Source organism: Rattus norvegicus, chromosome 4, assembly GCF_036323735.1.
Source record: "Rattus norvegicus strain BN/NHsdMcwi chromosome 4, GRCr8, whole genome shotgun sequence".
Taxonomy (NCBI): Eukaryota; Metazoa; Chordata; class Mammalia; order Rodentia; family Muridae; genus Rattus; species Rattus norvegicus.
Genome location: NC_086022.1, coordinates 150,738,198 through 150,761,136, shown reverse-complemented (window position 1 = coordinate 150,761,136; position 22,939 = coordinate 150,738,198). Strand labels below are relative to the sequence as shown.

Sequence of the window (22,939 nt, the reverse complement as noted above, 5' to 3'; positions counted from 1 at the left end):
TCTTCAGACCATTTGCTTGGAAAGTTGTTTTCCAGCCATTTATTCTGAGGTAGTGTCTGTCTTTGTCTCTGAGGTATGTTTCCTGCATGTAGCAAAATGCTGGGTCCTTTTTATGTATCTAGTCTGTTAGTCTATGTCTTTTTATTGGGGAACTGAGTCCGTTGATATTGAGAGATATTAAGGAATAGTGTTTGTCGCTTCCTGTTATTTTCATTGTTAGAGGTGGAATTATGTCTGTTTGTCTCTCTTTTGGTTTCATTGCAAGGAAATTCTTGCTTTCTGTACGGTATAGTTTCTCTCCTTGTGTTGGAGTTTTCCATTTATTATGTAGGACTTGATGTAGAAAGATATTGTGTAAATTTGGTTTTGTCATGGAATATCTTGGTCTCTCCATCTATGTTAATTGAGAGTTTTGCTTAATACAGTAACTCTGGCTGGCATTTGTGTTCTCTTAGGGTCTGCATGACATCTGTCCAGGATCTTCTGGCTTTCATAGTCTCTTGTGAGAAGTCTGGTGTAATTCTTATAGGTCTGCCTTTATATATTACTTGACCTTTTTCCCTTATTGCTTTTAATATTCTTTCTTTGTTTTGTGCATTTGGTGTTTTAACTGTTATGTGACAGGGGGAATTCTCTTTTGGTCCAATTTATTTGGAGTTCTGTAGGCTTCTTATATGTTTATGAGCACCTGTTTCTTTAGGTTAGGTAAGTTTTCTTCTATGATTTTGTTGAATATATTTACTGGCCCTTTAAGTTGGGAGTTTTCACTCTGTTCTATACCTATTATCCTTAGGTTTGTTCTTCTCATTGTGTCCTGGGTTTCCTGTATGTTTTGGGCTAGGAGCTTTTTGTGTTTTACAATATCTTTGACAGTTGTGTCAATGTTTCTATGGAATCCTCTGTCCCCGAGTGATGCTTGTATCTACGGCTCTTTGTCTCTTCCTTAGGTTTTCTATATCCAGGGTTATCTCCCTTTGTGCTTTCTTTATTGTTTGTATTTCCATTTTCAATTCGTTCACCTGTTTGGTTGTGTTTTCCTGTAATTCTTTCAGGGATTTTTATGTCTCCTCTCAGGGCTTCTACATGTTTACTTCTGTTTTCCTGCATTTCTTTAAGGCAGTTCTTTATGTCTTTCTTAACGTCCTCCATCATTATCAAAGATGTGATTTTAATTCTAAATCTTGCTTTTCTGGTGTTTGGATATCCAGTATTTTCTTTGGTGGGATAACTGGGCTCTGATGATGCCAAGTAGTCTTGGTGTCTGTTGCTTGGGTTCCTGTGCTTACCTCTAGCCATTGGGTTGCCTCGTGTGTTTGCTTGTCTTGCTGTTTCTGAGAGTGACTTGACCCTCTGTTGTGGTTTGCCCTGAAGTTACTCTATTTTAATGCTAATTCCACTGCCCCAAGGACAGCTGCCTAGTCAGTACTCAGGAATCAGCTGACTTCACCAGAACCTTCTCCCCATTGTATTTGTAAAGTACAGGTGAGGGGCAGGTACAGGATAGAAGGAAGCCTGTCATTGGAGGAGAAGGAAGAATGGGTGAAGTTTGAAGGAAGAGGAGGAGACTGGAAGGAGAGGGAAGAAGCCATGGCATGACAACATGGCAGGTGACGTTAAGATTCTGCTCTGTGTATTTACAGGTTTTTTTTGTTGTTGTTGTTGTTGTTGGGGTTTTTTTTTTTGGGTTTTTTTGTTTTTTGTTTTTTTGGTTCTTTTTTTCGGAGCTGGGGACCGAACCCAGGGCCCTGCGCTTCCTAGGCAAGCGCTCTACCACTGAGCTAAATCCCCTACCCCGTATTTACAGGTTATTATTAATGTTCTCAAGGGATGGATGGTACCAGGTTTTGTATGTTTAAGTGGGCAATTATATCTTACCAATTGGGTCAAAGGTTATTGTATTGTGTGTTATTTTATGTCACGGTTTGAGTGTAAGAAAGCGTGTGGCAGCAAGAGACACTGGGCTGCCGCGGAGTTGGGATATGTTTCCACCAGAATATCTAGCAGATATCTTGGGGCACAGATATCATGGTGTAGACCTAGCGAGGTAAAAGACAACAATACTTTTTTTTATTTTTTATATTTTTACAACAACCCTCCTGTAGGCCTCTGTGTCAGCACTCCTGTAGAACTGTTTTCCTGTTTTCTTTCAGCCTTTCCTAAGAACAGATGCTCTGATTTCAGGAGTGTCGGTGCTCCTGGAGACTGTCTTCCAGCTCTAGGCATGGGCAGGAATCAAAGGGTCCTGCCCCTGATTGCTCATGTAGGTCCTTGTACCCCAGGGGCACAGTCGATACTATGCGATTCCGTCTTGGGTCTGGACTGTGGGCAGAAGGTATTCTCCTCTGACTTCTCAGGAGTATCCACACTTCTGGGGGTCCAGCTCTCTCCCCCACGGGATTTGTGTGCAGGGAGCTGTTTGGCCGGTTCAGTTCAGTCCAGAGCACAGACCAGATCTTCGGGTACAAGCAGCTGTCTGTTCCTATATCCCTGTGTCCAGAGGCACTGTGCAGATTCTCCTTCGACCAGGGATGTGGGCAGCGGTGTGCCTAGGTGGCAGTCTGTCCTGCAGTCTTACTTGCCAGTTCTGATATTTCTAAATTACATGGCCTTGAGTAGATCTTGTAATTCATTTGAGCTTTAGTCTCTCTGCCTATACAAGGTGGTATTTATTAAAAAAGTGTTGAAACCATAATTAAATGAGATGGAAAGAAGCAGGGGACCATGTACTTGGAAACATCTTAGTAGGGTGCTTGATTTAGAGTAGGAGCTCAGTTTTCAGGGTTTAGATGAATGGTAAAATACATGCTTTACGTAAATATTCAAGGTCTCAAAATCAGTTCCCATCAATACCACACATGCACAAGCACACTCATCACCACGCTAGGAATTCAGTAAATGACTGTTTTTTCCAGGTGTGTCAGAATGTTACACAGTTGGCATTGCCTGATCTCCAAATTGCCAGCATCCCCATGTAGATGTCATTTCCAGTATTCTTTGGGCATCTCTTTTATACTAAGAAAATGAACTGTTTAAATTCTTAGGGGACTAATACTGTTCTGCTCTCCTTTTTGAGACAGAGTTTCACCCTGTCTGGATAGACCAGACTGCCTGAAATTTTAAGTTGTCCTGCTTCGGTTGTGCAAGTACTAGAGTTACAGTGGTCACTGTTGCCTAGCCTCCTCTTGTACTTCAGCACAATGAAGTCATAAGGCATATACCTAATTGTCCATTTCCTCAGCGTAGGCTGGAGTTGTTCACATTCCCACGTGTCATCTTCCCTACCTCAGCTCCATCTCCATTCTGGTCAAACTCTGGCAGAGTCTACCTGTGTGTCTCAAGTGCATTTGGGAAATGGTATAGGAGCCTGCTCCCAATGTTGCCTACATACCTGTATGTGTCACAGAACCTGCTCCACAAGTCTTATCTGCTCTACTGACCTATTTTCTAACCAAAGAAGCCCCACAGGTTCACCATGTGGCTCCAAATTCTGAGCTACACCCAAAAAAGAATAATGCTTTAGATTGGAGTTCCCATCCTGGGCACTTGCCTAGTTTCTTTTTCATCAGGAATATAACCCTGGTTTGTTTTTGATCAAGGAATATGCTATGTTGCTCTGTTGCCCAGTTCAGAGACCAAAAACACTTACTTCCAAGATCAGTAGTTATTTATGAGTTATAAATACAGCAATTTTTTTTCCAGCAAATGTTGATTGCGGCCTAGTTTAAAAACCAAGCAGCTTCAAGAGACAGAGACAGGCAGATCTCTTGATTGAGTTTGAGGCCACCCTAGTCTACAGAGTGAGTTCCAGAACAGCCGAGAAACCCTGTCTCAAAACAACAAAACGAAACAAAAAAGCTTAGTGTTTAGGTTTCCTCTTTGCTAACAGTGAATGAAGCCATGTTTAGATGTTTAGAGTCCTTTTGAATTGATGTGATTTAGGAAAGACCTTAGACTAAAACTTGTTAAAGTGAGGTTTTTGGTCTCTTGCTTTGTCTAGGCTGAGTTGCAAAAATGACCTGCTAGAGTCATACATAGTACTTAGAGCCCATCCCCATCATAGCTGTCATGAATGAATGAATGAATGAATGAATGAATGAATGAATGAAAATTACCTGCTAGAGTCATACATAGTACTTAAAGCCCATCCCCATCATAGCTGTCATGAATGAATGAATGAATGCCTACTCAGCTTGGCAACGTCAGGGATTAGAGCTCCCTAGGGAGTTTTTGGTTTTATGAACACCCCTCCCCTCCTCCCTCCTACCTACCTTTTGGTTGGCTGTGGATGTTTAGTGAGACGGTGGAGCTGTTCCCCGAATTCCCTTCTCCCTTATTATAATTTAGACAAGTAAACTAAAGAATCATAATATGGTAATGGTCCTTTGCCGTATAGTTTTTCTTGGGTTAGTAATGGTGTGGGGACAGAGAGGCAACAGATAAAACGGGTAAAAACCTGAGGCATAGCAACGTGGGTCAGACCCTTGTCCAACTCACTAACAAAAGAGTTTAAAGAAACTTAAGGAGTTCCTGGGTCTATTTCCTTACTTGTGGAATTGAGGAGAGAATGAAGGTGCTGGTGAAAACAGCTTTGTAAATTCAGCGCTTGGAGCCAGACCCTTCAGTGAAAGGTTCAGAGGGTAGTTACCATTCTGTTATTGTCAGGGGCCAGCAGTTTAAGGTTTGGTGCACACGATGAATAAGTAGATTAGATTGAATCTTGAATTCCTCCACACTCCTCCAAAGAGAATGCCAAAACATCTCTTCGGGGCTCTTCTGGTCAGCCCATTTCAGACCAAAACCTAGCTAAGGCTGTCAGTAAAAAAGTTAGTGCAGATAACAGGAATTGTGTCTTAGTGATTGAATGGTTAGGTCAGGTCAGGTGGCCGATGCAGTGTTCTTTCCAATTGTTGTACAGACTTCAAATTTGACCAATAACACAGAAAACAGAGACAATACAATAAATCTGAAAACAAAAAGTAGGACTGTGAATAAAACTGAGCAACAAATGCCTGAACTCCAGTGAAAAACTGGGGTTAGATGTGTTTTCAGACTTGTTTATGACAGTAGTCTTGCTGTGTGGCCCAGCCTACCTCAGATCTTCCTGCCTCAGCCTGCCCCAAGTGTGCAACACACCACACACATAGTTTGGGAAAGTTGTATGTTTGTGTTTGTTTGTTTGTTTTTAACAAGGTAGTGATCTGAGCCCAGCCCAGGAGAGCTGCATTCCAAGATGCCAACAGTGGCCAAACTCTCTGTGCTTAGGAATTTGCAACATGGCTATGACTTGCTTCTCCTCCCTGATGCTTCCTGCAGATTAGAGGTGTTTCTATGCTAATGAGAAACACCTGTTTTACAAGTTTAGTAGGATTTCAGCTACACAATAACAGCCGAAACTTTCTGTTCTTTTTCCGGAAGTCCTCATTTTCCATGTAATTGTTTGATGTGAAAAGGGAAACTCACACTGGTTAGTTGTGGCTAAGGAATTACTGGGACCTTGTCAGCCCTGCTCATAGCATCTTGTTTCACCCTAAATTCTAAAGCTTTCCACCCTAAATTGTTGCAGTAAAATAAATAACTGAAGGTTGAGAGGGTTATGTGCCCAGTAGTCCATTTGTGTGATATTATAGAAGAAAAGCCATTCAGTTACTAGAAACAGTGAAAACTTTAAGTAAAATTAAGAACATGGAGGGAAATGAAGACTTAGGGTTAAAAAAATTATTTGTGAGCAGTGGTGTCATCACTGCTAGAGAGCATGTGATGAGCAGTCATCAAGCAGCCTTGCTGCTGCTGTTGCTTTGTTACATTTTACTTATTTTATTTTGAAGCGAAGCCCACGTGCCACCTTCATGTGGTTGGAGGACAGAGGACAACTTGCTATAGTTTTATCCTTTCCTTCCACCATGTGAGTTCTGGGGATAGAACTCAGGACATTGGGCTTAGTCGCAGGTACTACTGAGACACCCTGCCAGCCTAAGAAGTCTTTTTGAACCACCCCTTCTAGGGATTTTTTTTTTCTTCTTTTTTTCGGAGCTGGGGACCGAACCCAGGGCCTTGTGCTTGCTAGGCAAGCGCTCTACCACTGAGCTAAATCCCCAACCCCTTCTAGGGATTTTTAGAAGTGACTAAGATCACAAAATAGAGTATTGAAGCCCGTGTAGTCTTGTAGCTTGAACTGGCTTTTACTAGCTGTCTCCTTATTGCTATAATTTTGCTTTGAAGTAGAGATATTTTTTTGTTTACAGCATAGCAGGTGACAGGGTCTGCAAGACCAGAAAATTTTAAGATTGGATTTTAATCCAAAACCTGGACTGAACAGACTCATCAAGCTAGTACAGGGTACATAATTAAAAATTAATCAATTTAAAAACCATTTCTAGGGCTAGGGATATAGCTTCCTGGGTAGAATGCTTACTTAGCCAGCATGCATAATGCCATGTGCCCCCAGCCCACTACCACATAGACTGAGTGAGCTATGATATACCGGCAAACCAACACTGAGGAGGTTTTATATCTGAAATTCAGGATCATCCTCCACATAGGGAGTTCAGGGCCTGGAGACAATGTCTCAAAACAAACAAAAATGAATTATAGTATCTCTCACCAGACATTGTTCGTTAAAAAAAGAAAAAAACAATACCTTTGTTTTTGTTTTCGAGACAGTCTCACTATGCAGTTGTACTTATCCTGAAATGATGTAGCCCAAGCTAGCCTTAAACTTTTTATCCTCCTTCCCAGCCTTCCCAGTGTTGGGATTTCAGACATAACCCACCATACTTGACATAAAGGCAAAATGCTTTCTCTGCTGTTGATTTTGCCGGAGGCGTGGACAGTGGGGCCAAGCAGATGCCATCAGACCAAATTAGCAATCACAAGCTTGTTCCAGAGAATGTTCCAAGTCTTGGAACTGCCCCCGTAAAATAACATAATTCACAATTTGAGAGATTCTGTTTTTAATGATTTGGTTTTTCATTTGTCTGTTGAGACAAAATCTCAAGCAGCCCAGGCTGGCCTCTTACCTCCCAGTAACCAAGTATAACCTTTGAACCCTTATGACCTTGTTTCCATGTCCCCCGGATATCTATCACAGAACTACTAGCCCTCTACACACACACACACTTTTTTTTTTTTTTTTTTTTTTTTTACTGTAGTGGTGGAGATGGACCCCAAAGGCTAGATGCATCCTAGGTAAGGCCTGTTGTACCAACTGGGCTACAGTGCCAGCCTTTTTGTGATGTTTTATTTTCATTTGTTTTGTTTTGGAAAAGTGTAGTAATTTCACTGTGTATCCCAGTCTGGCTTGAAACTTGCTGTGTATAACCAGGAAGGCCTGGAACTCACAGTCCTCTTGCCTCAGCATCCCAAGTGCTAGGATTACAGGTGTACACCTCTATATCTGGCCTGTGTATTGAGAATGTTAGGTGAGAAAAGGAAGAAAAAAGATCATGAGCACTTTCCTTCCCAAGTGAACAGTCTATATAGTAGCCACATTGGGGGATGAAGGCAAAAGTCAGGGCTTAGGAATTAGGTACAGGTAGTGGAAAAGCACAGCCCCTTTACCTGTCTGTTTCATATCCTGATATTCTGTGAGCATCAAGAACAGTGGGAAACACTAAACTGAACAGCAAGTTGCAAGCTTTAGGATACAGAACCTGGGAATGTCTAAGATGATGCCTATGACCACATGATGCTATAATATAAGCTCACCCCTATTCATGTCATATGTACAAAGAAGTTTGATTTCTCTGATACATGTACCTGGAGTGGTGTTATAGGCCCTTGGAAATTCATTGTTAAATAACGTTCTAAAGTTCTCACTAGTGGAACAGAACAGTTCTTCCAGCCAGGTATTTTTGCTAATATTTGGCTTTATCTTTTCAATCTGAATCTGTCTATACTCTTACTCAGCCCTCTTCTGGTCAAAGCTTTAAGCCATCATGTCTAAAGAGCCACATCCAGCCCTCACTGTGGCTATGCGACTTGAACCACTGACAAGCTGACTCAGATTTTTTACTTTTTAAAGGAGCTTGTAGATGTTGACTTCTTATCTAGTTTGAAAATGGCATGACAGGTTAGTTTTAAAATATAGGCTTTTAAAGTCAAACCTGGATTCACATCTTTTCTCCTTTACTTTGTGGCATTAGCAGGTAGCGCTGGGATTTCTGAATTTTAACTGTTTCTTCTGAGAAGATAATACCTCCCACCTTCCAGGAGGCCTGATGGGTTTGCACAGTAGGGTCTGAGGAAGCAGTAGCTGTCTGTTTTCAGTCTGCTCTTTGAGTACAAGAGCCACATTTAATTCCCAATAAAACTTCCTAGTGATCTTTTTGTTTGTTTTATTTTCCAAGACAGTTCTTTCTTTTCTCTCTCTCTCTCTCTCTCTCTCTCTCTCTCTCTCTCTCTCTCTCTTTTTTTTCCTCCGGAGCTGGGGACCGAACTCAGGGCCTTGCACTTGCACACTGAGCTAAATCCCCAACCCCCTCCAAGACAGTTCTTACTATGTAACTCAGGCTGTCCTGGAACCTACTATATAGACCAAGCTAGCCTTGACCTCACAGTGATCTACTACCTCTATCTCCCAAGTGCTGGAATTAAAGTCATGATTCACTACATCCGGTATATATAAACACCAGAAAGTATGTGTATGGGCTGTGGGTCAAGAGGTTATGGTGCAGTCCTGTCACCATGCACCCTACTAGACACCACCTCCCTGGTCCCTGCCCAGCTCCAGTTACTTACCATGGCCCAGGAGTTACTCTGACTTTTGTTGGGTTGGACCCAGAGCTCACTAAATACACATTACTGCTGAGCTCTATCCCTGTAAGACCTGGAGTTTATATCATTTTAAGGGGCTGGAGTGTTCACCTAGACTTTTTTTTTTATCTTCCTTTTCATATTTTAATCATCCAAACACAAACAGAACTATACATTTTAAAAAACTTTCATTTGGATAACAACAAAAAGACAAGTAAAACAAAAAACTTTTCCTTTTATACAGGTGGACATTGAAGTGGACCTAATTCGCTTTTCTTTTTAAAAGCTTCTGAAGACAAAAAGCAGCTTAAAACCTAACTAAGGAATAAAAACACTGCTTACTAAATAAACTACTTGTCTCTAGCACCATTCTCTCTTTTCTTATGCTCTGATGCGGGTTCTTCTCTGTCTCTTCCGTCTCTTCCTCTTTTCATTGGTCCACGACGATGATCATCATCATCAAATCTTGTCCTCCTTCCTTGAAACTGTCCTCTTCCTTTGGGTGCCCCAGCATAAGCAGGTCTATTACCCTTCCCTCTTCCTTTAAATCTGCGAACATGACCTCCTTTTGACTTCCATTTGTTCAGAGATTCTTGTTGATCATCTGTGATTTTTTTCATTGCATCTTTTTCTGCATGTCCTTCTAGTACTTTCCAAGTCATCTTTTTGTTCCTTAACAGTAGGTTACCATTATTTGCACTTCTGGCTTTCTCAAGTGTGTCCTTAGCCTTTTCTTTGAAGAGAATTATTCCCTCTTTTGCTCCTCTGACAAAGTCAATCCATTTTATTTCACCATGATTTGAGAAAAGGAAGTGTAAATCTTCTCTACAGGTCTGGTCATCCAAGTCACCTGAAAACTTCAGTAAGCATCCCATTTTTCCTTCTAGAGCTCTTGTTTCAGTACTTCCTGGTTTGTGTCTTCCTTCATGTTCTTGTTTAGCTTTTAATTTAGCTTCCACTTTGCTCTGCTTTCTTTCTTCATTTTTTTTTGCAAAGTAATCTTCCTTGAAGAGTATTAGCAGATTAGTGTCTTTGTACTTCTGGCCGGGGGTGTCCACAAACTTCTTTGCAGACTGAATACTATCAAACACGGCAAATATTGACCCCTTAAATGTTTTGTGCAATTTTCTTCTCATCTGAATATTCAGTATTTGGCCTTTATCATCTAGCCATTCTTTTATATCATCAAGGGTGGCATCAGTTGGGAAGCCTTTAATATAAACAGATCTATTTTTCACATCATTCTTATACTCATCCATCACTTCAGGGAGTGGTCTGCTTGGTGATCTTCTAATTTTAGTTTTGTCTGCACTCACTTCCATGAGTTTTGCCTTAGATTTGCTCAATGCTTGCACGATTACATTAAAGTCTGTTGTCAGTCGGTTTAGCCTGTTGAATTTTATCATTGTTTCCAAAGATACCCAGCCTTCATCCAATTTGATCTGTTCTTTTAAAAACTTGTCTTGTGGCAAATTGAAGTCTCCAAAATAATACTCAATTTGATGACAGATTTTGGCCTCCAGAGCAGCCATTTTTTCGTTATCTCCATTTTCAGCCATTGTGGCTATCTGTAAAGTTTCTCACACTCAAAGATTCTGATCCCGCAGTCACCACGGCTTCACGAACAACGACAGAAGCGCCTCTCTCACCTAGACTTTATTAAAAGTGTTCACCTAGTACGTGTCAGGTTCTAGGTTCTAGCACATGCACCGTACCAAAAAATTACTTAAAAACATAGTATATTAGTAAAACATTACAGTATCTGATGAATTTAAGTTTTATCAGATCACTTCCATAGCTGACACATATTCCAGAATCTGAGTAAATGAGCTCCACAAGCATGGGGTGCTGTTCTGTAACAGCAAGAAAACAGAAAGCACAACAGAGGCACCTCTCAAGGGTAAAGGAGACCTAAATAGGATTTAATAACATAATAAAAATGATCAGACTGTGATTATTTAAATTAATGTTTATTTCTTTTTTTTTTTTTTTTCCGGAGCTGGGGACCGAACCCAGGGCCTTACGCTTGCTAGGCAAGCACTCTACCACTGAGCTAAATCCCCAACCTGCTAAATTAATGTTTATTTCTTAAGGAATAGAAGCAAATAGAATATAATTATTGTTTATTATATGATAATTAAAAGAGATAACATTAAAGGATAGAGTGGTGACTCTGGCTAAGAATATTCACTGTACTAACTTGAGGATCTGAGTTTGGATCCTCAACATCCAAGTGAAAAAGACAGATATGAGACCAGGGGTGGAGGCAAATGCCTTTAATCCCAGCACTCAGGGACTCTGTAAGTTCCAGACCAGACAGGACTATATAGTGAGACCCTGTCTCAAAAAGAAAGGAAGGAGGAAAGAAAGAAAAAAGAAAAGAAAGAAGTAGCAGGTTTGGCTGCATATGTGTCTGTCACCCAAGCTCTACTAAAAACAGAGACAAAAGAATCCCAGAGGCTCATTGGCTACCTGTCTAGCTTATTAATGAGCTCCAAGTTCAGTGAGAAACTCCATCTTAAGGGAATAAAGCAGAGAGGAATATAGTGTAACACCCAGTGCCTTCCTCTGTGTTCTCATGGACTGCTTGCATACTTACAGACAGACACACACTCATATACACCCTGGCAAAGGTGCAGAGACACAAGGAGACGCAGATGCTGCAACATAGAATTTCCTTAGAGACAATTTTTATAATTCTTAAAAGTGGATAAACCCCGCCACACGTGCTGATAGATGCCTTTATTCCTAGAATTCATAGACAGAGGCAAGAGGATCACAAACTCAAGGCCATCCTGGGCTGGAAGAAAAAGACCAAACTTCGTATGCTGTAGGTGTGATTAGAAGTAAGAGTAAGGCTGTAGCTGTAGCTCAGTAATAGAGGTCTTGCCTGGCATGCAGAGTGATGGCTTCCTTCCCCTGCGTGAGTAAGAAAGAGGAGGAGGTAGGAGAATGCAGAGAGACAGGGACAGAAAGGTTCACAAGAGGAAAGATAGGAGGAGTTCTAATTATTTAATGATACTCTGGCACATTTGTTGATTGGTTGGTTGGTTAGTTTTTAGACTAGCTCCAAACTTATAATTTTCCTACTTCAGCATCTTCTTTAGCAACTCCTGTTAATATTTTTAATATATAGTCTTCAACCATCCTCCTTGAAGACTTTTGGTCCTTAGGACACCACACACTCCTGTCTAATCTATCCTCTTCACCACTACCAAACAACTCATTTCCTTAAACATTGTCTTCTTTGACAACCTTCACCAGCTATCCAGAACCCAGTTGTTCAGTTATTCTGGGTATTTCTTTGTGAGCATTTTATTCTACCTAGAATTTCTGGTGATCGCCCTGAAACCTTTATGTAAAATAAATATATGTGTATGTGCTTACATGTGTGTGCTTCTGTGCATTAGAGATAATAAAATAAATATTCCTCCCATGAACATTCTGTATTCTCATTTTGTAGTTTCTCAGGCAGACTACACCCCTTACGTGTGCCAAATATGATGGTTTAAATAGGAATGCCCACGATAGACTCATGTGTTTGAACACTTGAATGGTGCGGAGTAGCACTATTTAAAGGTGTGGCCTTGTTGGAGAAAGTATGTCCCTGTGGGGGTGGGCAATGATACCCTCCTCCTACCACATGAGAGCCAGTACTCTGCCTTCAGATAAAGATGCAGAACTCTCAGGCACCATGCCTGCCTGGATGCTGCCATGCCTCCGCCTTAATGATAATGGACTGAACCTCTGAACCTGTAAGCCAGTCTAAATTAAATGTTATCTTTTTAAGGACTGCCGTGGTCATGGTGTCTCTTCACAGCAGTGGAAACCCTGACTAAGACACTTAGGACTTTATTACTGTGAACAGACACCATGACCACGGCAACTGTTATAAAGAACAACATTTAATTGGGGCTGGCTTAAAGGTTTCAGAGGTTCAGTCCATTATCATCAAGTCAAGAATATGGCAGCATCCAGGAAGGCATGGTACAGGAGGAACTGAGAATTGTACATTTTCATTGAAGGCTGCTACCAGAATGCAAACTTCCAGGTAGCTAGGGTGAGGGTCTTAAGCCCATAACCCACAGTAACACCCCTACTCCAACAAGGCCACATCTTCTAATAGGGCCACTCCCTGGTACAAGTATATTCAAACCACCACTTTCTACTCCCTGGCCCCTATAGGCTTGTTCAAACACATGAGTCTATGGGGGCCATACCTACCCATAGGATAATAAAAAGTATATTTAGTCCAACTTCCAAAGTACCCGTAGTCTATAGCAGTCTCAACAATGTTAAAAGCCCAAAGTTCAAAGTCTCTTCTAAGATTCATGCAATCTCTTTAACTATAATCCCCAAAGCAAGACAGGAAACCAGCTGGGCAAACTCCAAACTCTGCGTCTCCATGGCTGATGTGAAAGCAGTCAGATCTCTAAGTCCTTTTTCATTTTTGTTCACTGAAACAAACTTCTTTCTTGTGGGCTGGTTCCACTCCCTGTTAGCAGCTTCCCTTAGCAGATATCCCATGGCTAGCATTTCGAACATCGTGGGGCTCTCCAAGGCAACTTTAACGTTACAGCTTCTTGTTGCAATGTCTGGGATCTACATATGATCTTCTGGGCTCCTCCAAGGGGCTGGCATCACTTCTTCAGCTCTGCCCTCTGTAGCACTCTAAGCTCAGGTTGATCCACTCCACTGCTGCTGCTGTTCTTGGCGACCATCCCATGGTACTGACTGGCATCTCCATTACACTGGGGTCTTCCACTGCAACAAGGCTTCACCAATAGCCTCTCAGGCTCTCTTCATGGTGACAAGCCTCAAATCCACATAACCCCTTCACTCCTGGACTGTCAATTGCAACTGAGGCTGCACCTTCACCAATGGTGAAGCTTCAGCCGCTCTATATGACCTCTTCATGCCTTCAAAACCAGTACCACTAGGGTGACTCTTACACATTACCAAGTATAGCTGCAACACGAGGTACAACCTTGGCTATTTCTGGGACACAGCTTCTTTGTGCTCACTTCCCAGAAGATTTTACCTCAGTCCCTTCTTACCACTAATTTCTTAGCTCTAGCTAACCAGCATCAGTTGTCCCAGTAGCCCCTTCTATTTTTGACTCTAAAGGGTCACATGGCTGTAGCTGCCGAATTCAGCACTCTACCACTGAGCTAAATCCCCAACCCCTGGAACTTGTTTTATAGATTGATCTTGAATTCAGAAATCTGCATAGCTCTGTCTCTGGAATTCTAGGATTAAAGGTATGTACCACCATGCCTAGGCCTAAACATTTCATTGTCATTGTTCCTCAAGATCCAGATGAAAAGGTCATGTCTTCAGTTTTCAAGATCTGGATCACAAGTGTGTCCCTCCAGTTCTGGTCTGTAGTTCATGCCATATTATTTGAGACCTCCTTGTCAGTGCAACTAATATAAATCTCTTTACCTTCGCCTCAAGCAGACTCTTCAGATAAGGGCAAAAAGCACTCCGTCTTTACCAGAATACCACAAAACTCGTCTCTAAGCTACATACTGAAATTCTTCTCCACTGAAACCTCCTGGGCCAGGTCTAGACAGTTCAAATCACTGTCAGCAACAAAGTCTTCCGTATTCTTAGTAGAATTGCTCCTTAAGCCCCACTTAAAACATTCCAATGCTTTCCGAATTCAAAGTCCCAAAATTTACATTCTTCCAAACAAAAGCATGGTCAGGCTTCTCACAGCCATACCCCAGTTTCTGGTACCAACTTCTGTCTTAATTAGGGTTTCCATTGCTATGAAAATACACCATGACCAAGGCAGCCCTTATAAAGATAGCATTTAATTGGGGCTGGCTTAGAAGTTCAGAGGTGTTCAGTTTATTATCATCAAGGCGGGGGGCATGACAGCATCCAGGCAGGCTTGGTGCCTGAGAGTTCTACATCTTCATCTGAAGGCAGGCAGGAGAGTACTGACTCTCGTGTGGTAGGAGGAGGGTATCATTGCCCACCCCCACAGGGACATACTTCCTCCAACAAGGCCACACCTTTAAATAGTGCCACTCTCTGAGCCAAATGTATTTAAACTACCACACTAAGTAAGACACCAACCTCATTACTGTCATAACAAGTCTGTACTTCTTTTCCTTCTAAGTAAGGTCCTTCCTTGCACATCTTCACCCTCCTCACTTTCCAAGCTTCTGTTTCTATCATTCAGGCTTTATCTCTCATTCTTGAGGAGAGTGAGGAAGTTTTTCCTGACTCTCCACTAGACATTGCCATATCTCCCTGCCAATCTTGGCTACATGAAATCCTGTTCATGTTTTTCTCTCTCCCCTTTCCCTGTAGAATGAATGAAAAGCAGATGCTTTCTCTTGCTTACCACAGTGTCCCAGTACTTTGAATATGCCTAGCATGCAAAACACTCTCAATAAATAGGTTGACAAATGTCCCAAGCACTGCTTGGCCGTAAGGATGATGCACCCCACTGGTTCTGGCTTTCTGGGACTCCACATCATATATGTCTAGGTGTGTAAGTTATCTAGTGTTGAAATAAGTTACTGCTAATAGTGAGAAGGTTCATTTCCATTTGTTCACTGTTTCTCTCCCAGTGAGACTTGCTTAAAGAGTTTTTGCTTCTCCACACTCAGAGCAGAATAAGAACTGCTTCAGTATCGCAGGTGTACAGAGCTAACCAGGGCTGAGGAGAAAGCTGGAAAGCCATGATGCTGTAGGGTGGCTTTGTGACAGCTACCTTTCTGGAGACTGAAAGCAACAAATGCTGGCACACGGTAGCCTGGGCTTGCTCAAGCTCTTGGCTTCTGTTTTGTAGAAAAGATTTGGAGATTGCTCTAAATTATATCAGGATGGATGCAGAATGTTTAAAACTCCAACCTTTCTCCCTCTCTTAGATGTGAACGACTAGAAGAGCAACTGAATGACCTGACAGAGCTCCACCAGAATGAGATCCTGAACTTAAAGCAGGAGTTGGCCAGCATGGAAGAGAAAATCGCCTATCAGTCATATGAACGGGCCCGGGACATCCAGGTTAGTATGAACAATAAGAAATAAGAAAGGAAGAAAAGGGCTGGAGAGATGGCTTAGTGGTTAAAAGCACTGACTGCTCTTCCAGAGGTTCTGAGTTCAAATCCCAGCAACCACATGGTGGCTCACAGCCATCTGTAATGAGATCTGGTGCCCTCTTCTGCTGTGTCTGAAGACAGCTACAGTGTACTTATATATAAGAAATAAATCTTTAAAAAAAAAAAAAAAAAAAGGAAGGAAGAAAAATGGGCAAAGACAGGAGCCTGGAGAGTCAAGAAAAGCTCCTGTCGGTCGCAGCACACCTGCTTTGACCCAGTGATGTCATGCCATTTGGGGAGGTATAGCTCTAGATACTGGCAAATGTCTTAGGGACAGAACAGTATCCGTCTGAGAAAAACTAGAACATCCCATCTATTGGTTATTGTCCTGGAGCTGTTAAGATGGTGCTTCTGGCCATCCTGCCTATCTTCTGCTTCTATGTAAAGGGCTTTTGTCCCTACTCTCTAACAGGTGGCACATGACATGGCTTGTGAGAAACCCCAGCAATGAAGTTGATTTCACTTCTCAATGGAGAGAAGTGGAACACTGGGGTTTCTGTTTTCTATGGAGATTCTCTCAGAGATCATGGTAGGTTTTATGAAGGCACCTTGAAAGAAGCTAGTATAGAGAAGAGGAACTTGTAGAATACCCACCCATAGGAATCAAGGCACTGTCCTGTTTGCCCAGCTGACATCTTTTTTTAGGTTCTTGAATTTTATTTACATTTTCTTCATCCCAAGTTAATTCTGGAATGAGTAGCATCCATTATCCATTCTTGATCTAGCTTCAGCCTGAAGCTATCTGGACCTTACCTTACATCCTAAGAAAGCAGAAGCCATTGAAGCCAAGGCTGGAAAAATCCCATGGTTCCAACCACTAGTTGTCTTGGGAGGATGTCTGTCCTTGCTAGGGGAGAAGTTTTCGTTCCCTGAGTGGTAAAATGCAGTTTACATTAAGACCTTAGGGAGAGCAGGTCACTTTAATGCCCTCTGTAGAGTGTCACCTGAAAAGGAAGTGTGGCCTTCTTACAGCAGGGCCACAATTCCCTTTCTCCAGTCATGGATGTTTTGACCTAAAAACATCAGATAATGTGTTAATGAAGCACACTGCATCATTGTTAGAGTGGGAAAAAACCCTTCCGAGGGGCCTGACTGGTAGAGTGTGACCCGTACTATGAAATGGTACAGAGTAGCTAGAAAAGAATGAGCTAGAGCTGGGGAGGTGGCTCAGTTGGCAAAGTATTTGATCCATAAGTTCAGATTCTCAGAACCCACATAAGTCAGACGAGGAGAGCCAGCTAGAAGGCACAGCATATAAGGGGTGCTTACCATGTAAGCCCGCTAACTGAATTCAACCCCCAGAGCCTGGTAAAGGTGGAAGGCATAGTGTCATGCACTTATAATCCCAGCAATGGCAAGATGAGACAGACAAATCCTTGCAACTTATTAGTCAGCTTATCTATCCTATGTGGCAGAGCTGCAGCTAATAAGAGGCCCTGTCAGAAACAAATGGTGGAAGGTACCTAAGGACCAACACCCACAATTGTCTTCTGACCTTCACACGAACATGCACCCGTGTCCATGTGCATGTCTATACACACAAGAATAATGTGTATCATGAATTGTGGACATGGTGTGATCAAGACCTACTATTGAGTGAAAAAAAGAAATAAAAAGAATAATAGGGGTTGGGGATTTAGCACAGTGGTAGAGCGCTTGCTAAGACCCTGGGTTCGGTCCCCAGCTCCGAAAAAAAAAAGAAAAAGAAAAAAAAAGAATAATAATAAGTTATGGATCAATTTGAGTAGAATACTATGCACATAATGGTAGGAAATACCTGTGAGAACCCCATGCTAGGCAAATACACATGTACAGTTAAATACAGGTAAAGGGTAACCAATATGACACTACTACCACAGCAGCAGGGACTAGAACTGAGAGACTGTTTAAAGTCAAACACATGGATGTGTCTTATGTACCTTAGACTCATGATTTCTAAAAGGATAAAACCCCATATAATTGAGATCTTCTTATTAAAATATTGTAGGCCACTCAGGAGTGATGGCACGTGCCTGAGCTCAGCCTTCAGGCGATGGAGGCAGAAGAACCTAGAGTTCAAGATCATCTCAGCCATATGGCAAGCATGAGGCCAGTCTGAGATACAAGAGACTCTTGTCTTAAATGTATAAACAGATAAATAAACTAAGTAAATTCTAGGCAGAATAAATCCAAGCATGTTCCCTGCTCCGCATAGTTATTCTTCTAGGGGTGCAGTAGATGGAGTGGGAATAATGCACCTGCAGTGCATCTGGCCTTTCCTACCCGGACTTGTAGCTATTTGAAATCCTTGTCGTGGCTCAGGATGCGCCTGGCTCCCAGGCTCGTCCAGCTGTACTTCGGAGAGTAGAAGCTAATCATGCCCTATTTGGCCCACAGGAGGCCCTGGAGGCCTGTCAAACCCGCATTTCCAAGATGGAGCTGCAGCAGCAACAGCAGCAGGTGGTGCAACTGGAAGGGCTGGAGAATGCCACTGCCCGAAACCTTCTGGGCAAACTCATCAATATCCTCCTGGCTGTCATGGCAGTCCTCTTGGTCTTTGTGTCCACGGTAGCCAACTGTGTGGTCCCCCTCATGAAGACACGCAACAGGACGTTCAGCACTTTATTCCTTGTGGCTTTCATTGCCTTTCTTTGGAAGCACTGGGATGCCCTCTTCAGCTACGTGGACCGACTCTTCTCACCTCCCAGATGATGCTGGCACTTCTCACCGTCTGGCGAGTGCATGCCAAGAGAGCTAGACAGCAGCATTACCCACTCTGAAGTTTTCTACAAGAGAGTTGAGTGAATCTGTTTACATTTAGAATAATGTTTTTTTCTTCAAGAGACGCAATTGCAATAGTATTTTTTAGATTTTATCCAAGAAGTTTTTTGGGCAAAAATCTTGGATCATTTTTATGTAGCATGATTTTCCTTGGGATGCAAATCTGAAACAGTCCTTTAACATGAACAATCTGCAACACACTGAAGGGCATTCTGAATTGATGCTTGGAGTACTGCACTAAACCCACTAAACAGATGCAAAAACCTGACCAGGCCCAACACCCACCCTGCCTGGGCTCCTCTCCTCATCCAGACTAACTCTACTGTGAAGTCCCACCACATTCCAGTTTGGAATTTTAGATTCAGGGTGGATTTCCCCTGCCGTGGAAGAACACAGGCATCTCCCTAGCTTTCTCATGCTAACCCTGAAATATGATCACTTCTGAACCTGCTCCTTTCTTAACTGCCAGGATTGGAGGCAAGATCATCAAGCCCATAGGATGACCATGCAATCCTGTTCAGTATTGTGAAGTAGCCCTTAATCCTAACTTTTAAGCAAAATCCCTTGGCCGCACTTTTAAGGTTTGGTTGTTTGTTTTTTTATATATATATGTGTATAGTTACCAACTTAAAAATAAAAAATCCGAACAACATACTTGAAGAATGTAATACTCAAACTCTCAGTGCTTCCTTATAATTTCTAATAGAATTTTTTATTATTGTTATTATTATTGGATGGGTTTTTTTTGGTTTGGTTGGGTTTTTTGTTTTGTTTTTTGGTTGGTTGGTTGGTCGGTTGGGGTTTTTGTTGTTGTTTTGGGGGGGTGGGAGGGGGGGGGACTGGGTTGGGAGGGTCTTTATTTTTTTCCTCTGAAATAAAGCCGTGATGTTTTCAAATGAAGCCGTGTGGATATTTCAGCGTGCTGCTCCCTGTTGTTTTGAAACAGTTGAATTGGAGACTCTTGCCAGTGCCGCCCTCTGCCACCCTGTGGCTGTGCTGGGCTCTCTGTCTCGATCACCTACACAGCACCATCTCCCCGGCTTGGCTTGGTTAGAGTGGTGAGGGCTTTACAGGGTCAGGGGACAAGACTACACAGATTATCGTGATAGGACTGGATTTTGTTTCCCCCACCCCCAAGTAAATGTTCACCCAGTGACCTTGGGCTGGGATTCTCTTTAGGATAAGAGGCTACTGTGTTATAAGAGTCATAAATAACTCCTTGTATTTGCTTAATTTATTGTTTAACACCCCCTAACTGCCGAAACCAAAGTGATACGGAGTCTTGTCTGCATTTTGGCCTCAGCATCATTAACTTCAAAGCTTTATTCTGTCTGCCTGAGAGGATCCATTGAAGATGATTCTCCCAAAAAGCAGAAAAAGAAATGTCAGGTTAGAAGGGCCCAAGTTCTGGGTGCACACTCTTGCAGGCTTCCTACTAACCCAGACTGACTCACACCATCTAACTGCTCAGTGGTTGTTTATAGACACTTAAGAAAGACAAGCTGAGCGTGGTCCTCGTCCTATAGCCAGTTCTGTCACTCAGGTAGAGCCTGATTAGTCTCATAGCATTGGAGGTCACAAACGCCATTTCCAGGGTGACCTCTTTCTGTGTGCCCACATGATGCAAAGGGGTCAAGTTCTATGCCCTGGACAAAGAAGTATGTTTGCCTATGACCCCATACCAGGGCCTTCTTTCAGAACTAGGATAGCATTGTCCTGTCTGTTGGGGAGGATGGTTTAGATAGACTGCAGCTCCAGCCTCCTTTTGCTTTGGCCAGCTGGCCTTCTCACTTTGATACTTTAACTCAGGTACCCAGTCTTCACTCCATCCCAATGCTTGTTCACCTCATAATGAGCACCTAGAGCAAGGACCAAAAGAAAAAAAAACCCTAATTAAAACCAATGCATATTCATGCCAAAACAAATGGTCCCCATGCCCGTTTAAAAGGTTAACTTTGTCTGACAATATTGCATCAGCTTTGGGCAAGAGTACCACAGGACGCTATGACCTTGCTGGGCTAGCATTTGCTGCTGTAATTTAGTTGCCCTGGTATAAAAGAGAACCCACAGGGCTGTGGGAGAGACAATCCAGTGGCAACCCACTGACTTCTCTCTCCATTCCACAGGAACCCTATCTTCCCCGACCCCAAATGTCACTGTGACCCATAAGCTGAAATTGTTTCTAACTGCCTAAAGGCAGTTTCTGTTCTGAAGGAAGAGTCTGGAGCTTCAAAGAGACAGGGAAGCCTGTACTGATTCCCCATCTTCCTCTAGCAGACTGTCTTGGGAAGGACCTTCAGTCCTGGACAGGCCCTGTCATGGCTTCTCACTGTCTTACCCCTGCTCACTCACCAGGCCCACAGTTGTCTGCACTCAGTGCTGCTTGTAACACATCTGTTATCCTGCCTACCTGTACTTTTTGCTCCCCATCCCTGTTGCCTTTGAGTTTCTTGGAATCGTGGCTGTCCTCGAAATCTCTTCTGTTCAGCCCTTCTGTAGCCTTGCTCAATGGTGTTTTTAGCACTTGATCTGAGAAAAGCTTGCCCATAATTTAATGCTTCTTTTCCTTAAAAAAAAATCCCACTAAAGGGAAGCATTTTTTGATCCCCTTGTCCATGCTTGTGCCTAGCCCGGGTGAATGAGGCTGGCTGTGTTGGCCTGGGTGACTTGTGGTTGTAGAGGTGGCCATCACTCTGCACTGTTGATGGCTGGCTGCTCCAGTTTTAGGTCCTTTGTATACTCAGTGTGTCCCGGCAATGAAGGCTTCCTACTCCTTAAGAGGTACAGTTGGGGGGTTGGGGATTTAGCTCAGCGGTAGAGCGCTTGCCTAGCAAGCGCAAGGCCCTGGGTTCGGTCCCCAGCTCCGAAAAAAAGAAAAAAGAGGGAAAAAAAAAAAAGAGGTACAGTTGGATCCATCACTAATGGTGTTTCTTTAGCCCCGCCCCAATTGGCATAAATTATTTGTCACCAGAACAGTGGGGTAACGCCTTCCTCGCCAGCCATGTCTGACAGTGAGCACGCTTTGGTGTGGTCTTCACTGCGTTTGGTTTTGTTTCTGATCTTGTGTTCTAAGGTACTCAGTGAATCCTGGATTCTGAGTAAGTTCCAGTGTTCTGGCCTTGCAGCCTTGGACAATACACATTTCAAACAAAACCAAATGCTCTTGTCGACAAGCCAGCACAGGCAAAGCGACAGCTCACACAGCACCCCCAGTAGAATGGGATCTTGAATGTGGCTCTGCAAGTTAAACATCTCTGTGTGTCGTGTATGCTAGGTGATACCCTTAGAAGGGACTGACTACTAGACTGTAAGTGTGCTTTATAAAAGTGTGTAAGACTAAAACTCACGTGCACGAATCGAAGCGTAAAGAGACGATACCTATGAACGTGTGTGAACGTTAACACTGTAGTTGCTAGATCTTCAGCTGCTAATTGTTGAGAGAGAATTCAGTTCTGTTCTGTCTGGCTGCTGTGGCTTCTCAGCAGCACCTTTGCTGTACATAAAATGAAAATAAAGACCTCAGCTAGAAACCTGCCAATTGACTTGACTTTGTTTTGGTTTTTTATTTGTGCGCACCCCGTTTTTAATGCTGGCACATCTATCTGGAGATTTTGGTTGTGGGTTGGAGTGAGAAAGAGGGAGAGAGATCATCACACAAGTATTTTGAAACTATAACCAACAACCAGAAAGTTGTCGAAACCTCTAAGGGCCCTAACAGCATCATTCCAAGTTGGCACTTCCCCTGTGATTCCTTTAGACTGCTAGTTAAGATTATGCTTTAAGGCTGGGGAAACAGCTCAGCTGGTAAATTGCTTGCTGCATAAGCACAAGGACCTGTGTTTGGATCCTCAGCCTCCTGGTCAAAGCCAGACGTGCTCATGTACATCTGTAATTTCAGAGAGAGAGAGAGAGAGCGCGCGCCCTATTCCTGGTGGGGATAGACGGCCTTGCTCGTGCTGGGCAAGCCCTCAACCATTGAGTCATATCCCAGCTCCAGAATAATTTGTTGCTGTTGTGGTTTGCTGACATTGTGTGTTTGTGCACTTATTATGTTGAACATGCAGAGATCAGAAGACATGCCATGTGTTTGTAGGTACCAAATTCAGATGAGGTCTAGTGGCTGTTACCTATACCCACTGAACTATTTCAATGGCTCCAGAGACAGTAATTTTCATTAGACCTTTGCCATAGCTCAGACGCTCTAGAGATGTAAAAGTTCTGAACACAGGACACCCAACAGGTGAATGACTTGGTCCTCATTCACAAGCCTTGTGTATCCTAACCCACCTGTGAGCTGACAGCATCACACC

The 22,939-nt window shown here is 42.8% G+C and overlaps 2 protein-coding genes across 12 annotated transcripts in view; one reads left to right on the top strand and one right to left on the bottom strand.

The window, feature by feature from the left end:
- Tmcc1 (transmembrane and coiled-coil domain family 1) overlaps positions 1 to 22,171 on the top strand; it is a 173,291-nt gene extending 151,120 nt beyond the window's left edge. For 10 of the 11 annotated variants that reach the window (XM_063286097.1, XM_039109036.2, XM_063286099.1 and 7 more), the window contains 2 exons: positions 15,639 to 15,774; positions 18,246 to 22,171. In XM_063286097.1, the coding sequence (XP_063142167.1) occupies positions 15,639 to 15,774; positions 18,246 to 18,560 (451 nt within the window). In that variant the 3' untranslated portion in view covers positions 18,561 to 22,171. 11 annotated transcript variants of the gene reach the window in all.
- On the bottom strand, positions 8,869 to 11,139 carry Ssbl1 (small RNA binding exonuclease protection factor La like 1). The gene has a single exon (XM_039109039.2). It carries the CDS (start codon positions 10,308 to 10,310, stop codon positions 9,102 to 9,104), a length of 1,209 nt encoding a protein of 402 aa, XP_038964967.1. The 5' UTR covers positions 10,311 to 11,139; the 3' UTR covers positions 8,869 to 9,101.
- Positions 22,172 to 22,939: the final 768 nt, after the last annotated feature.

What these genes read in the sequence shown, in the direction of transcription:
- Ssbl1 (XM_039109039.2), bottom strand. Translation starts at nt 10,310, where the DNA reads ATGGCTGAAAATGGAGATAACGAAAAAATGGCTGCTCTGGAGGCCAAA.